This window comes from Sturnus vulgaris, chromosome 1, assembly GCF_052056855.1.
Source record: "Sturnus vulgaris isolate bStuVul1 chromosome 1, bStuVul1.hap1, whole genome shotgun sequence".
Taxonomy (NCBI): Eukaryota; Metazoa; Chordata; class Aves; order Passeriformes; family Sturnidae; genus Sturnus; species Sturnus vulgaris.
In genome coordinates, this window is record NC_142243.1 from 75697679 (window position 1) to 75711907 (window position 14229).

Here is a 14229-nt window from a genome sequence, read left to right on the forward strand (position 1 = left end):
GTTGCCCACTCCAGCTGTCTTCAAATCAGCAAGCAGTGCCAGTGGTAAATAGAAACCTTTTCAAATCAGCAGGTAGAACTGGTGTTGTCACTTTATACATGCTGGTTTTGTTTTGTTCCTTGGAGTAAGCATTTCTGATCTTATTTCCTAGTACAGTGTGATCTGTAAATATCACGATAGGAAAAACAGCAAGTAAAAACCAAATAATTGCTAATTTGTCTCTAGAGTGAGAAAAGGAGAAGGTATGATTGTGTCAAGTTTCAAATAAGTTTGTGTGACTAATCTGTTTTTGGGTAACTTCCACAGGAAAAGAAATAGTATACCAATAAACCACATTCTCAGCATTTCACTACTAAAATCAGTGTAATTAAACCAAAAGAAGACTACAGGTGTGTAGCAAGCCTCAGTATATCCAGGTCTTATATCTCACGTATTCTCCTATTTTGGTTTAATTACTTTGTAACAATTAGCAGGTATGTACTTGGTGTACAAACAAAAAAAAATACCTAAGAGGTTTGTAGGAGATACGTGGAACTCTGTCAAGAAAAGAGAAAGTAGGAACTAAAGAAAAGAGCAAGTAGCAGGACAGAAAGAGAACATGCTTGTTGTCTTAAATCAATTGGGCCACCAACTAGAATTAGGGGAGTTCACTAATAGATAGGTACAATCTCCTCCCAACATTATTCCCACTTTACAGGTGGAGAACTGCCAGAGTTGCCCAAAGACATTTGTGTTGAAATTCCACAAAAACTTTTAGGCACTATGTGTTATTTGGCATGTTATTTCAAACAATAAGGTGGTTTGACTTTTCTTATTGAAAAAGTTCTGGTATTTCTCTAGAAAGCTAGACAGAACTTAGTCCATATCTTGACATTTTTGTTTGATACCATGTTAAATCTATTTCTGGTTCCTACACTGTTCTTTACCGTGGTCCAAATAATCATTCCTGGAAAGATCTTGTGCTCATTCTATGTGAAGAATTAGAAATTTGGAGTAAGCCGCCTGAAAAATTTGGGGTTTTATCTTCTGTTTCAAATTGTGCAGTGTTGATGTACTAATCAAAGTTGTTTTATTTCCTAGCATTTTTTCTTTTTGGTTAAAGATTATGGAAGCTGGCTGGATATTGGCACAAGGTACAGTACCCTTTTGCTTCTGTTGCATTTTTAAAGCTTCATGGGTTCATACTATTGTTTATCTACTCATAATTCTTGTAATTTTTTCCAATTACTCTGCTTAATCAAATACTTCAGGGATGTTCCCCATACTTTAAACACATGTGCACACATATGTATACATATCCCAAGCTTTAAACTTGTGTCTTAAAATCTGTGCCCAGGCAACGTAGAGTAAGTAATAAATCCAGCATGGCAAGAAATACAGTTATTAGGATTTGTTTGAAGAGTAATTACACAAAAAGTATTTTAATTAATGTTCTGCCTTTTAAGTAGTTGTAATCACTGTTAAAATAACAATTTATTGACGTTGTTAATTATCTTGTATATGGAGGCTTAACTAGATACAGTTCAATGTGAATTAGTGAACGTTATGTAAATATGTTGGTGGCTACCATGGTCCATGCAATTTTTCACCCCCTAGTTGGGGAAGAGTTTAGCATTTAAACATAGCAATTCCAGCTAAAATGAGAGAATTTGTTTTGTGTTATGAGTCATATTAACCTCAAATACAAGGAATACACATTTCAGATTTGCCTTCCCTGAGTTGTGGAAATAGATAAAATGCTGTAATAAGCTTAGTAGGGAATGCGTTGTTACTAATCCAGCCAATCTGGTCACTTGACACTGTTATTTAAACAGAAGCTGAATAGTGACCCATTGTTAATATTCTGTTTAGTCTACATATACTCTGTGCTTTGCTTTTGTGAGCCCCAGCATTCCCAGTTGTATGTGGACACACATGTGCACACGTGTACTGCCTGCTTTCTTTGGAGGGTCCAATTCCAGCTCATCATTGCCTTTTGAAGGCTCCTGGTGGGCAGAGGTACACTCAGATCCAACAGTGAAAATGTCACTTTAGCATCACACTTCCTTGCTATGGTCTGTTTATGGTAAGTCAGAGGGCTTCATCCTTTGGTTTGAATTCCTCTGCAGATTAATAAGGATATTAAAGCCTTCAGAAAATTTCTGTTCTGTTGGGCAAGATTTTTTTTAATTGGGAGTTAGCAGCAAAAGTATAAATTGTTACAAGTACCCAAAAACTTCCTCTCTGATGCGTGGTCTTTATAGCTAGAGCTTTACAACAGTAATGCATTGCTGGATCTATTTTAGCTGGAAGGTTGCCTTATTCTGAAGAGTTTAGGAGAGCTCATTATGCACCACTGTAATTCTGCCTTTCTGTGTGTGTGTTTTCATCACTGAAGAAAGCACTGAAAAAGGCCTTTTGAAAGAGTGATTTGTGATTAATTTTTAACACAGAAATGCATAATCTTCAGGCAGCCTCTGTCATAATTTCACTTTTGAGTGCTTGACTCTACCACCTATGTTATTTTATTGTCATCTCTTTATATATGTTTTATATGCAGGTATGTATATGCACATTAGAAGAATAATTAGATTGCATAAGGAAGGAAGTGAAGCCATAGGTGCAGAGCTAAGAGGTCCTCCTTTTGTCTACCATGAGCATTATTTTGGCACCAGAATTTTCTCCTCTGAGGAGATTTCTAATGTGTGATCCTCAGGCTTGGCAAAATTAGCAGGCAACAGCAGAAGATTTTTTTGTTTGTTTGTTTGTTCCTGAAAGGGAAGATGAACTTCAAGGGGTTTTGGGTGATTCCCAAAACCAGTGGGAGTGAGATACTAATATAGCTCTTTCCTGTCCTCCTGTTGCATGTGCAGTGACAGCTCTGTGGCATTCTTATTGCAGTGTTGTCTGTTGCTGCTTTGACAGCAACGTCTGAAAATACCCTTTCTCAGTTGACGTTTTCCATGTTGCCGAAACTTTCCTGAGAATTGGAGCATCTTAGTGACAGCTGCTCTTATATTTTTCTTTGTTACTTGTCACACTGATAGGAAGTACATATGTGTGTGTCAGCAAAGATATCTGGATTTGTGTTATGTTACTGGTTACCACATGAGTAAAACGAGAGGTAGAAAACCAGCAGCTTAATTGCCTGGTGGAGATCGATTCCTCTCGAGTCTCTCAGAGTCCAGTGGTGTATATGCTATGTATTTGTAAAGCTTTGATGTGTGTTTCCTTACTCATCCTGTTTGTGGTGATGGGCTTTCCAAGGATTTTCTAATTACCACGGTTCAAAAGTTCTGTATGTTCTCTCTTATATTAAGAATATGCAAGTTGAGTAGGAGACTCATTAGGCAGTATTTGGTTTTTCCAATAGCCAAGGTTTGTGTAGATGAGCTGGCTTTAAATCCTTTACAATAAAAAGACCTTCACTGCTTTTTTCACCTTGATGTTTTCTTTCCTAGTGGATCTCATTGTTTGGAAGTAAGGTTTGTTTACTGAACTGACATTTTCTATTTTTAAAAATTTCACCCCTAACTCCTGGCTTTTACATCCTATTCTACTATGCCTTAACCACATGACGTGACATTTTACCATGCCTCACATTTGCCTTAACAGTATGATGTCTTTATTCTCCCAGTGAAATACACCACGTCACATAAGTATTGTCTTTGAAGGGAAACAGATTTCTACCTCTTCCACTCTTCTAGTTTGTTAATGAAATGTTGAGCAGCAACAGATCCAGCATACAGTCCTGTATTACCACATTCAGCAAATTATCAACGCACCACTGATTCCCTCCTCTCAGTAAATTATCAATTTCCATAAATATTTATGGCTTCTTAGAAAGTTTTAAAGCCCCTTTTCTTAATGGTCATGCCAAAATCAATGTGAGCTTGTCTTTCAGAGAGTGCTCTTCATTGTTTTGATATAATAATGGGATAATAATCTTGCAGTGAATGCAGAACTCAAAACAGCAGCTTATGCAAACTTCTAAGGTCTGCTAACCTTGCCCTCTACCTATATACCTTGAGATAACCTGAATTGCATCATATGCCCTAGAAGAACACACCTTTACATTTCTTAAAAATAATAATGTAATTTTTCTAGTGTTTTTGATGTATCAATGTGTAATACATTATCGTGAGAAGTTTGTTCTGACAGATCCTTCTATTTTTGAATAACAGCCAAATGGAATAGCTAGCTTTTCAGCTTCTTTGTCACTAAAATAATTCTCTGCAGCTTAAAAGGTGTGTTTGTCTATCTCTATCTGTAGATTTCCAGAAAGAGAGAGAAATAGCCTTTAAAGCCTACTATATCTTTATAGTATATGCACTTTGTAAATAGTTGTATAACCTGATAGTAAAGATAAATCTTAAAGGTTCTTTATATGGCTATTATATAGCTTTATATAGACACATACTGTAATATTCTTTCTCTTTATAGCTGCTGGAAGATAAAGATATTATCTTAACTGTTCTTCTGGAGTTTTAAAGGTCAGGGGACATAAATAAAGCACAGAATTTTTCTTTTTAGGTTTTAGGAATAACAGTATAGATTTCAGGATTGGGGTGCTGGGGCTTCTAGGTCAAACTGTTAAAACAAAATTTTGTGATTTGTTTTTGGTCAAACTGAGGAGAGAGGGTGTGGCATCTTGGCTGGAAAAGCAGGAAACTAAAAATTCAGAATCTAAATCTGGGGTGTCAGTGTGCATGCTTGGGAACAGTTCAAAGAGCATGTCATGTAGAAATAATGTTTCCAGACTCTTCTGGAGAGTGCTCATCCCAGTCCTTGCACAAGTTGTTTTTTGTTTTACTTTTTTTTTGTTTATAGTTTTTTTAATTGCTATGGTGACTTACTCCACCTTCTTGTCTTTCCAGCTTCTAATCAGGTCTGTCATCTTAAGAATTAGCCTGTCTTGGGAGAAAGCCAAGTGTTGGAACAAGATTGATTCCCACCATCTACCCCCCTCATTTTTTTAATATCTTAGATTCTTCTTGTGTTCTTTTTTTCTCACCAATATACACTGTCACAAAGCCACAGGTGGTAGTACCTCATATGTTCTCCTTATGGTTTCTTGCTACTGAAACAGGTGTCTTGCTCCCTGATAAAACTTTCTCCTACCACCAGCTTTGCCTGCTAACATTGATCCATACGCACTCACTTTTCAACTCAACAGTGCTGCCTTACCGTAGATCATCCATGATCCCCCACACCTGCTACCTCTGCCATCTCCTCCTTTATAAGCATTGCCCCACAGTGCCCCATTATGCTCTTCTCTTGTACCTGTTAAATGGATCTTCTTCCACATGGATATAATTTGCCTGGAGCCTAGAATCTCACTCCTCATTAGCTCAGGTTTGATTTCTGATGCAGAAAGCTTATTTTAAAAATAACCACCTTCACTGTAACTGCAGATCCAGTTAAGGGTGCAGGTTCTGAATTGTATAGGGATCAAGATTTGACACTGCTGTTGTGGCAGAGTCTTGTGTAAGAGTCTTGTTTTCTTTGTTTAAATACAGCATTACCTCGGCCTAAAAAGTAGTTTACCAGGCAGAGCTGCTCGCAGGCAGTGCAGTACTGGTTGCTGAGAGCCCCAGAGATGCTCGCTCTTTGTAATTACATGATAAATAGATTGGAATTTTTTTTTTGTGCTCTATGGCACTATATATATGTATTTGAATGTCTGATTTTTTTTTTTTTTAAATTAAAGGAGCATAACTGTGCAGACTTTTGCAGTATGGCAAGGGAGGAGTGTGTGCAATACTCTTCTTTACAAAAGTATGGAGGATCCAGTCCCTCAGCTGACAGGTGGCTAAACAGAGTTTGAAGTGACCTTTTTGCTTTGAGAAAGCCCCTCCCAAATCACTGATCACTTCTGAAGGAGCTCCTTTTGGAGAGTGCATAGGAACTGAGATGCTTCTCTGGGATCATGCATGGTCTGTGATGGTTTCAGGGTATAAAGGCAGGGTTTTCATTTGGTGTGTGATTTTTCAGATTTCTCATTCAAGCTTTCTTTGAAACTTACAAGGAAAGTGGTGTTTGCTGCTTACATGAAAAACTAGAGTTCTGGTGCCAGGTGGGAAGGAAAGCTGAGGTGTTACACCTAAGACAGGAGACACTGAGTGTCCAGTTATTTACTGGAGTGGCTGTTCCCTTAAGAGCCAGCAACTTTATCTACCTGTGGTGGATGTACAGTCCCCAAGGGCACATTACGCCATGAAGATAACTGTAGCAAGGGTTTGAGTTTCGTGTCAATGTGTCCTTTCCCATAGAGACCTGAAGCCAATGTTGTAACACACCCAGGTGGTCTCTCAAGGGCAGCTCTTGAGGGAGTTTATCTTTGTTGTTGTAAATGTGCTGTGAACTATGAAGCCCAGAGTGCACTGAGCAGGTGACAGTAGGCTTTGTGCCTGACTTCATGCTCTCCCTGTGTCCCTTCTTATATCTTCGCCACAGAAATGGAACAGGAGCTTGGCTTTCATAGATGTGCTGCTCTGCCACTCATTTAGGTCTGAGCCTTTTTATGATAGTGAGTTTTTCTAATTGATTTCTTAAAACTAAGTATTTTGAGCAAGGTATATGTGAGATGTTTTAATCAGACTCAAAGAGAAAAATCTTACAGCATGCATCCAGTCTGTTTTCATGTAATCCATGTTTGGATCTTTGGTCACTGGCACCCCGGCTGTGGAAGAACTTTTTGGATTACTTTTATTCTCACACTGGTTAGTGGCCCATCTTTGTTGAGAACTGGTGCTTCTCCACTTCACAGGGCTAAATTGTGCTAGGCTAGCGCCAGAGTTGTCACAGTCTCAGGGCTGTGAGGATTGATAGCGTTGGCATTATGAGCTTTACTGCTCTTCTGTGGCTAAACTCTCAAACTGAATGAGTCCTTTGGCAGAAATTCCAGGTCATTAAGCCAGCAAGCGTTCCTTGCAATCCTTTTTTGTGACTAAACTCAGACATCATCGAGTCTGAAGTTACTCTGTTTGTCCTAAAGAGCCATCTACTTTGGAATAATAGGTATGGGTCATCAGGAGGTATGGGTACCTCATGTCAGAGACTAGTTTCTTCAGTAGTCCCAGGAAAAACCAAAGCCACTCTGGATGCACGATGGACGTGGGTGCAGCAGTGTTTTAATCTGCAGCTCTAACCTGAAATGTCACTGGTTTTGGAAGATTTCTGCTCTCTGAATGACTAGTGCTTTACATTAACAGTATGCGATTCAGATCTTACAGAATCACACAGTGGTTGAAGTAGGATCACTGGAGGTCACCTAGTCCAGCCTCTCTGGTCAAGCAGGGTCCCCCAGAACACATTAGTCAGGATTGTCCCCAGATGGCTTTTTTCCAGGGAAGGAGACTCTACAGCCTCCCTGGGCAGCCTTGTTCCAGTACTCATCACCTGCACACTAAAGAAGTTGTTCCTCATGTCGAGGTGGAACTGCCTGTGTTCCAGTTTGTGCCCATTGCCTCTTGTTCTGTTGCTTGGCACCACCAAGAAGAGCCATCCATCCTCTTGACACCCTCCCTTCAGATACTGATAGACATTGAAGAGGTCCTTTCTCACTTGTTTCTTCTCAAGACTGAACAGGAGCAGCTCTCTCAGCCTTCCCTCGTAAGGGGTGTGCTCCAGTCTCTTAGTCCCTTGATCATCCTTGTCACCATCTGCTGGACCTGCTCCAGGAGCTCCATGTCTTTCTTGTACTGAGAAGCTCAGAACTGGACACAGCACCCCAAATGTGACCTCACCAGGGCTGAGCAGAGGGACAGGATCACCTCCCTCGACCTGCTGGCAACAATGCTCTTCCTAGTGCACCCCAGGATACCTTTGTCCTTCTTGGGCACAAGGACACACTGCTGGCTCATGGACAGCTCATTGTCCACCAGAACCCCAGGTCCTTCTCTACAGAGCTGCTCTACAGCATCAGCCCCCAGCCTGTACTAGTGCTTGGGGTTATTCTTCCCCAGGTGCAGGACCCTGCATTTGCCTTTGTTAAATCTCAGGCAGTTCTTCTCTGCCCATCTCTCCAACCTGTTGAGGTTGTTCTGAGGGGCTGCACAGCCCTCTGAGCTATCAGCCACTCCTCCCAGCTTTGTGCCATCAGGGAACTTGCTGAGGAGGCATCTGCACATGTAGATGTCAGGTTTGAATTAATGGTCTGTAATCCAGTTCTCCCACATGAAGGGAAAGTCTGCCTTCCTGTAGGCTTTATTCCTGATCTCCTGGGTCAGGGATTCTTGAGAGCTAGCCTTGGCAGTAAAGGCTGAAACAAAGAATGCATTCAGTTTCTCAGCCTTTTCTGCAGCCTCTGTTGCAAGGGTCCCTGCACCATTCAGTAGCAGGCTCACATTTTCCGTAGTTTTCCTTGTGTTATTGGTGTCTTTGAAGAAGCCCTTCTTGTTATTCTTGACATCCTTAGCCAGATTTAATTCCAAATAGGCCTTGAACCCATTGAACACAGAGTGCTGAATGTCCTGGATCAAATCTTAGTCTGACTCTAAATAGCCCATCTGTAACACCAGTGAACCTCAGGTAACAGAATTTGAGCAAGTAGAGGACAAGCTCACTGCTTTTTAGCCTTTTAATCATTAGTGGCTTCAGGACATCCTAACCCAGAAGCTGCATCTTCATATTGTGTTTATTAGCCACTCTTTAACTCATCTCTTTCAAGTCTTTGCATGTGCTACCACAGCAGAGAATTCCACAAATTTTAGCAATGTTCAGGGAAAAAATAATGGGGTTTTGGTTCTGTTTTTTTTTTTTTTTCTTAAAGGTATTTGTCACTAGAACAGTGTTTTCTCTAGAAAATTGGAGTTCATCTGACATAAATATCTGAGTTGTCTTACTACCAAGGAATGTCTGCTTGATGGCAAGTTCTGTCTAGATTCTGTTATAGTTGATAGCAAATGAAACTTTTGCAACTGTTTCACTCACATATACTGAATTATCCATTTGAATGAAAAGTATACCTGTACTGTTACTCACTTGGTATGTGCTCAGTTGTGTTTTGTGTTGTCCCCGCCATTTTATTTTGTCAGAGACTTGGGTTTCTGCATGTCAAGACTTCTGCAATACTTGTCTTCTAAGAGCAGTGTGTATAAAGTTACATCTTAGGCGAACAATTAGGCTTAAAATGGAAAAAATTAATATTCAAAGGGTTGTTTATGTCTGGGGTTTTTTTTTTCTATACTCTGTAAATTTTTCTCTCACTTTTATCTGTCTCTTCCTTGCAGCATCAGCCACTATGTGCTGGTGATGTCACTGACCATATTTATGATGGTGATGAATGGACTGGCCCAGCTGTTAACTACACAGAGAATTGGACTTCCCAGAAGGACTAAGCACCATTCCACATGATAAAGCATCCTCAGGTTTCCTCTGAACCAACCTCCAACTCTGGAATGTAAATAAGGGTTAATGGACTAGAGTGCAAAACCCCATCCAGCGATCAGAGTGCTACGCTGATACAGATTAAATGCTGTCACATGACTGAAATTTGCATTTGAGGGTTGCCATTTAGACACCAATGGGAATATGGGAATAAAAAAGCCTCTGTTTATTCTTCAAGCGTACATATTTCTTGAAAATGAAAACAGCAACAAAATTCTTTTTAAAATATATAGGCAACTGTCTTCTAGGTTGGGTTATTTTTGGGGGAGGTGGATTTTTTCTTTTTTTGCTGTTATAACTTGTCTCCCAGCTGTTTGTTCACACATACTCTCAATAGAAGCCTGCAAATTTCTAGCTTCATTTCATGTCTCACATAAGCACCTCCCAGACTAAGGCATGAATGAAATCAGTCTGGGTAGATCACTGGTTTGTGTGTAACTGATGTGGCTCAGGTGTTGGAATATCTCTGAAATAGGCTGTGCTTTTTGCAAGCCGTGTCAGCGTGCCTGTGAGAATATCTTGAGGTAAGTTAAGGCTGGTGTGCTGAGGCTGCTGGTGTAAGGCAGCATCTTTCAGCTCATCCTGTTGTGAATTGCTGCTGCTGACTGTGCTCTCCTGCTGCCTCCTGAGCTTGGGTGGGCTGAGCAGTATGACACTCAGGTAGCTGATCCAAATGAAAAGCAAACTGGTTAAATAGCAGTCAGGTTCCCTGGGCCAGCTTATGACAGGGTGGGCAGGAAGGTTAGGGCTGATTGTTTCCATAGCAGCCCAGAGTTATATCAGCATAAAGAGGTCATAACACTGCAGCTGAAGTTGCTGGCTTGCAGAAAGTGATGCCATGTGGAGGCTATTTTTTTGTTTCTTTGTCCTTCTTTCTACTTGTATTCTGCTCCTGATTACAAGTATCAGTAATGGCTGCACAATGAATCTAATGTAGATTCCCTGTATATAATGATTACAAGTGAGAAGCAAGGAAAAGAAAAAATGTTGTTCATTCTGGCCCATTCTGTGATGGCATCACTGAAATCTGTGCTGTGTAATATCCCTGTGTCACACTCCCAACTAGCAGCCAGGCCTTTCTGTCTGGGAGCTGATACATATGGTGCATGATGCTGGCAGCCAAGGCTAGACATGTATCATGAGGGCTTCTCCAATGCTCTTTCCAGCCATCTGGCATTTGGCCATGGTCACATGTCTGTTACACACTCTGAAAACTAGTCATCCCTCTGCAGGAAGTTTGGCTGGGAAAAACCGGTCACAAACCTCCATCTGCTTGTTGGGTACTAGAAAAAAATGCCATCACAGGCCTGCAGTCATCCGTGCAGCTTCAGAGTGCCTTGTGAGAGTGTCTGAGTACTGTTAAGGGAGTAATTTTTTCCACTAAGTGGTGGTCCAGTGGTCTTTCTGGGCATGTTGCCTCACAGCTGGCCTCAGTCTCAGAAGATATTTTGCATCTGTTACAGGCTGTACCTGCAGACTGCCCACCTAGAGGTGGACATGTGCTTGGTGCTGGTGGTTGTACCCTACAGCCAAGGCAAGGAGCAACCATGAGCAGCTGGGAAGTTGCCACTACAGCAAAGTCTGTGTGTAGGCATGGGAATGTGCCTCACTTGTTCTAGGATCCAGTGACTGTCTGCTATGGAGAGCTGTCCTCACCTCAGCCTCACTCCACAAGGATCTACAGTATACTGTATCATTGTGGGTACTTAGTGTATCCTCAGCTTTCTGGGACCTAACTGATGTCTTGAGACCTCTGTCCACAGTGTTGTCCCTTCAGTACACACACCTAAGCCGTTGACCATCCCAGTCTCCATTGCTGGAGTGACTGCTTTGCAGAACTAGTGTTTGTAGAACAAATTCACTGATGGGAGCAGATGAACAGCTGGCCTAGATGTGATGTGAAGAAATTGACTGAAAAATTGGGGATGTGGGACTCACAGGGCTGCCACCCTTAGTCACACCTTTTGCAAACTCATCAGAATTGCTTGTTATCCATGATAAGATAGATGTACCTACCTATTGGGAGGTACATACTGCTGGCACTGCAGGATCCCTGGGAGAATGCAGAGGATATCAAGCCTGATGCCTTTTTTTTACCACATGGTAAATAAAGCAGCATCTCAGCCCACTGCATGTGGTGCTGCTTGTCTGTGGTAGTAGGAATAATCTATATACTCTGTTATGCAGGCAAATGGAAATGAATGTGCTAAGTACAACCTGCATCAGTTACTCTTGCTGCCTATGGTTTCCCTGGCACCTTTTTCTGCCAAGTGAATTTTGTTTCTTACGTTCTTCTTGTAGGAGAAGAAAGGGGATAATGAGCACAGGGGAATATTTGCAATATGTGTGTTGTTCTTGTTTGTCATTTGCTCTGGTTGGGCCATGGTGGTAGCTACCTCAGCTGCCCTTTCCCTTTCCTCCTCTGGTTCCTTGCTTCTCTGTGTCATTTGTGAATTCAGTTTCTATCAGAAGCCACGGGAGTGCTGGAGAGCAGCTCTCATGGAGAAGCAGGATTGGCTGTGCTATTCTTGCATCTCCCCAGGGAAGGCTCTTGCTGGACTCTTGGCCTGCACTTCTGGGTTGACTCCAGCATGGAGAGGTGTCAAAAATTCTCCCACTCAGCTACTTTACACAGCCCCATGGGATGTGTGACAAAGTCGACTCTTCTCTCCCACAGACGTGTATTCTCTAGAAACAAATGGCATCAGCAATACAACGCCCTCCCTAACCTTAGCAGCTAAGATCGGGAATAAAATTTTGTTTGGATGGGTTTAAGCATTCTTCTGTTCTACTTATGGGTCTTCAAGCATCATCATTCCTCTTCATGGGGTCCCAACAGGATTCAGGCCACAGAAGGGGGGTTCTGAGCCAGCAGAGGGTTCTAGCACGTGTGAAGAATGTGAAGGTAGAATTTCCCCAAGCCCTTCTGCCTTCCTTCTTTCACCTGCAGCAGAGCTGCACACTCTCTGACTCTGGAGCAGGTGAGGCTCCAGAGAGAGAAAACCTTAAGCTGGAAAACGCAGGTAGATTGGCATTGTTATTTATGTCAAGAGTGGCACAATTTTTTATTTCTTTTTAATTAAAAACCTCTGCAAAGCTTCTATCTTCTTGGTTTCAAATCCAAGGATCCGTGAAGAGCTAATCATAAACCTAGAGTACCCATCAGGTGGTGTAATGCAAGAGAAACTGTACTGAAGAGCAGCAGATACAAAGGTCTTGTAATCTTCAGCACTAGTAATTGCTCTCTGCTTTTTTGTTATCAAGGCTGTACACAGCAGCCTTTTGATATCTGCCCAGGGAGTGAGCTGTTTCTTCAGAAATGATGAAGCTTAGATTGTATCAAGACCTCTTATGACTCAAACTAAATAATTTCCCCTTCTCCCTCACAGAGTAAATCAGATTTTACAAGCTTTGGCAATTTCAGTGCAGGCCGTGCCTGTTAGTTGTAAGTCTGGTACAATCTTCACATTTTTGAATGAGAACGAAGATCTGAATGAACATCCATGATCTCACCCAAACCTTAAACTGCAGTGTCTGGTTTGGAGAAGCCACAGTGCAAATATTTTTTCAGCTCTTACCACCCCAGCTAATTTGTTAGGATGTGATGCTCATTACTTCTCCGGATTGTTTGTGTGAATCCTGCAGTCCCTTTTCTTGTGGCTTTGGAGTGATGGCAGTACTTCTCCCAGATGTCTTTGGCAAAAAGGCTGTGAGAACATGGAGAGTGTCATGCTTCTGCATCTGGTAGATGTGGGGTTCTGTGAGCAGGAGCCAGCTCAAGAGAATATTTTTGGGAACTATAGTTGTGGTAGGGAAGGGAGAATTTCTGTCTTGCACCTGCTCTGGGATGTGCTGTGTGGCACTGTGGTGGGACATCTCCAGATGCCCCCTTCTCCATCATCACATGGCTTCATCTAGCCTGAAGGTGAAAAACTGTCTTCTGCGTGTTGTTGGGAAGCTGCTTTGTGGGAAGCTTCCCACAAAGCTTCCCACAAGCTACAGCTGGGGAAGGTATGGGAACCTGTCTCACAGAGCTGCTAGGTGTGTGGTATAGCCCCAGATCAGTCCTGGTTATCCATCCATGAGACAGAGCTTATGGTGAGCCAGAACTGACCGTCACAGCAGCTGCTGGTCACCAAATTATTTGCAGTTCTCTGTGGTCTCTCTTGACTTGTTATGTTCATAAGGATGTGTAGTGTTGAAACCAGTTCATCTGCTTTCAGAGGCTCTGTATTAGCTGCTTCCCGTAAGAGCTCCCTCTTCATCTTAGAGTAGGGCACAGTATTTTAGCATTTGAGGACTGAAGAGAGGAGGAAGAAGGCTGAAAGCATGGCACTCTCCCTCTTCCCATGACCTTTGAACTCAAGCTTGTTGATATTTTCATTATTTGTTTGAGTTATGCTTGGCATAACTTTCCAGCTTTGAAGGTGGATAATACAAAATGGATGACAACACACCTTGTTTTGTTTGCATTTTATTTTCCATGTGAGTTGTAGGAGCAAGTGCCTCTAGTGTTACATAAAGGGAAGTTGACTTAAAGGTTTACCTCTTGCTCAGGTCAGTACTGCTGACAAACCTGTTAATAATGGCTGGATATCATCCAGTGCTTTCTCTGTGACAGGGAGAAAAAGCACCAGAGCAAGTTCCCCCCAGCCATCTGTGACTTCAGTGGGATACAGTAGGGATGGAGCCCACTTCTGCTCTGAATTTCCTGCCATCTGCACCCTTCTTCTCAGGGTGTCACCTCTGCTGCAAGGAGGTCCTTCCTGACCTGAATTGTCCTGGGACCCAGTGTACAGCCACCAAGTCCTGCACACCTGAAGATGGGGCCAGTGGTTGATCAAGGGACCGGGAAGAATA

At 41.9% G+C, this 14229-nt stretch overlaps 1 protein-coding gene across 2 annotated transcripts in view; it reads left to right on the forward strand.

Moving 5' to 3' along the window:
* Nucleotides 1-9546, forward strand: part of PIGN (phosphatidylinositol glycan anchor biosynthesis class N) — a 98636-nt gene extending 89090 nt beyond the window's left edge. For both annotated transcript variants that reach the window (XM_014872420.2, XM_088170471.1), the window contains 2 exons: nt 1081-1133; nt 9213-9546. In XM_014872420.2, the coding sequence (XP_014727906.2) occupies nt 1081-1133; nt 9213-9336 (177 nt within the window). In that variant the 3' untranslated portion in view covers nt 9337-9546. The remainder of the gene's footprint in view (nt 1-1080; nt 1134-9212) is intronic.
* The last annotated feature ends 4683 nt before the right edge of the window (nt 9547-14229 follow it).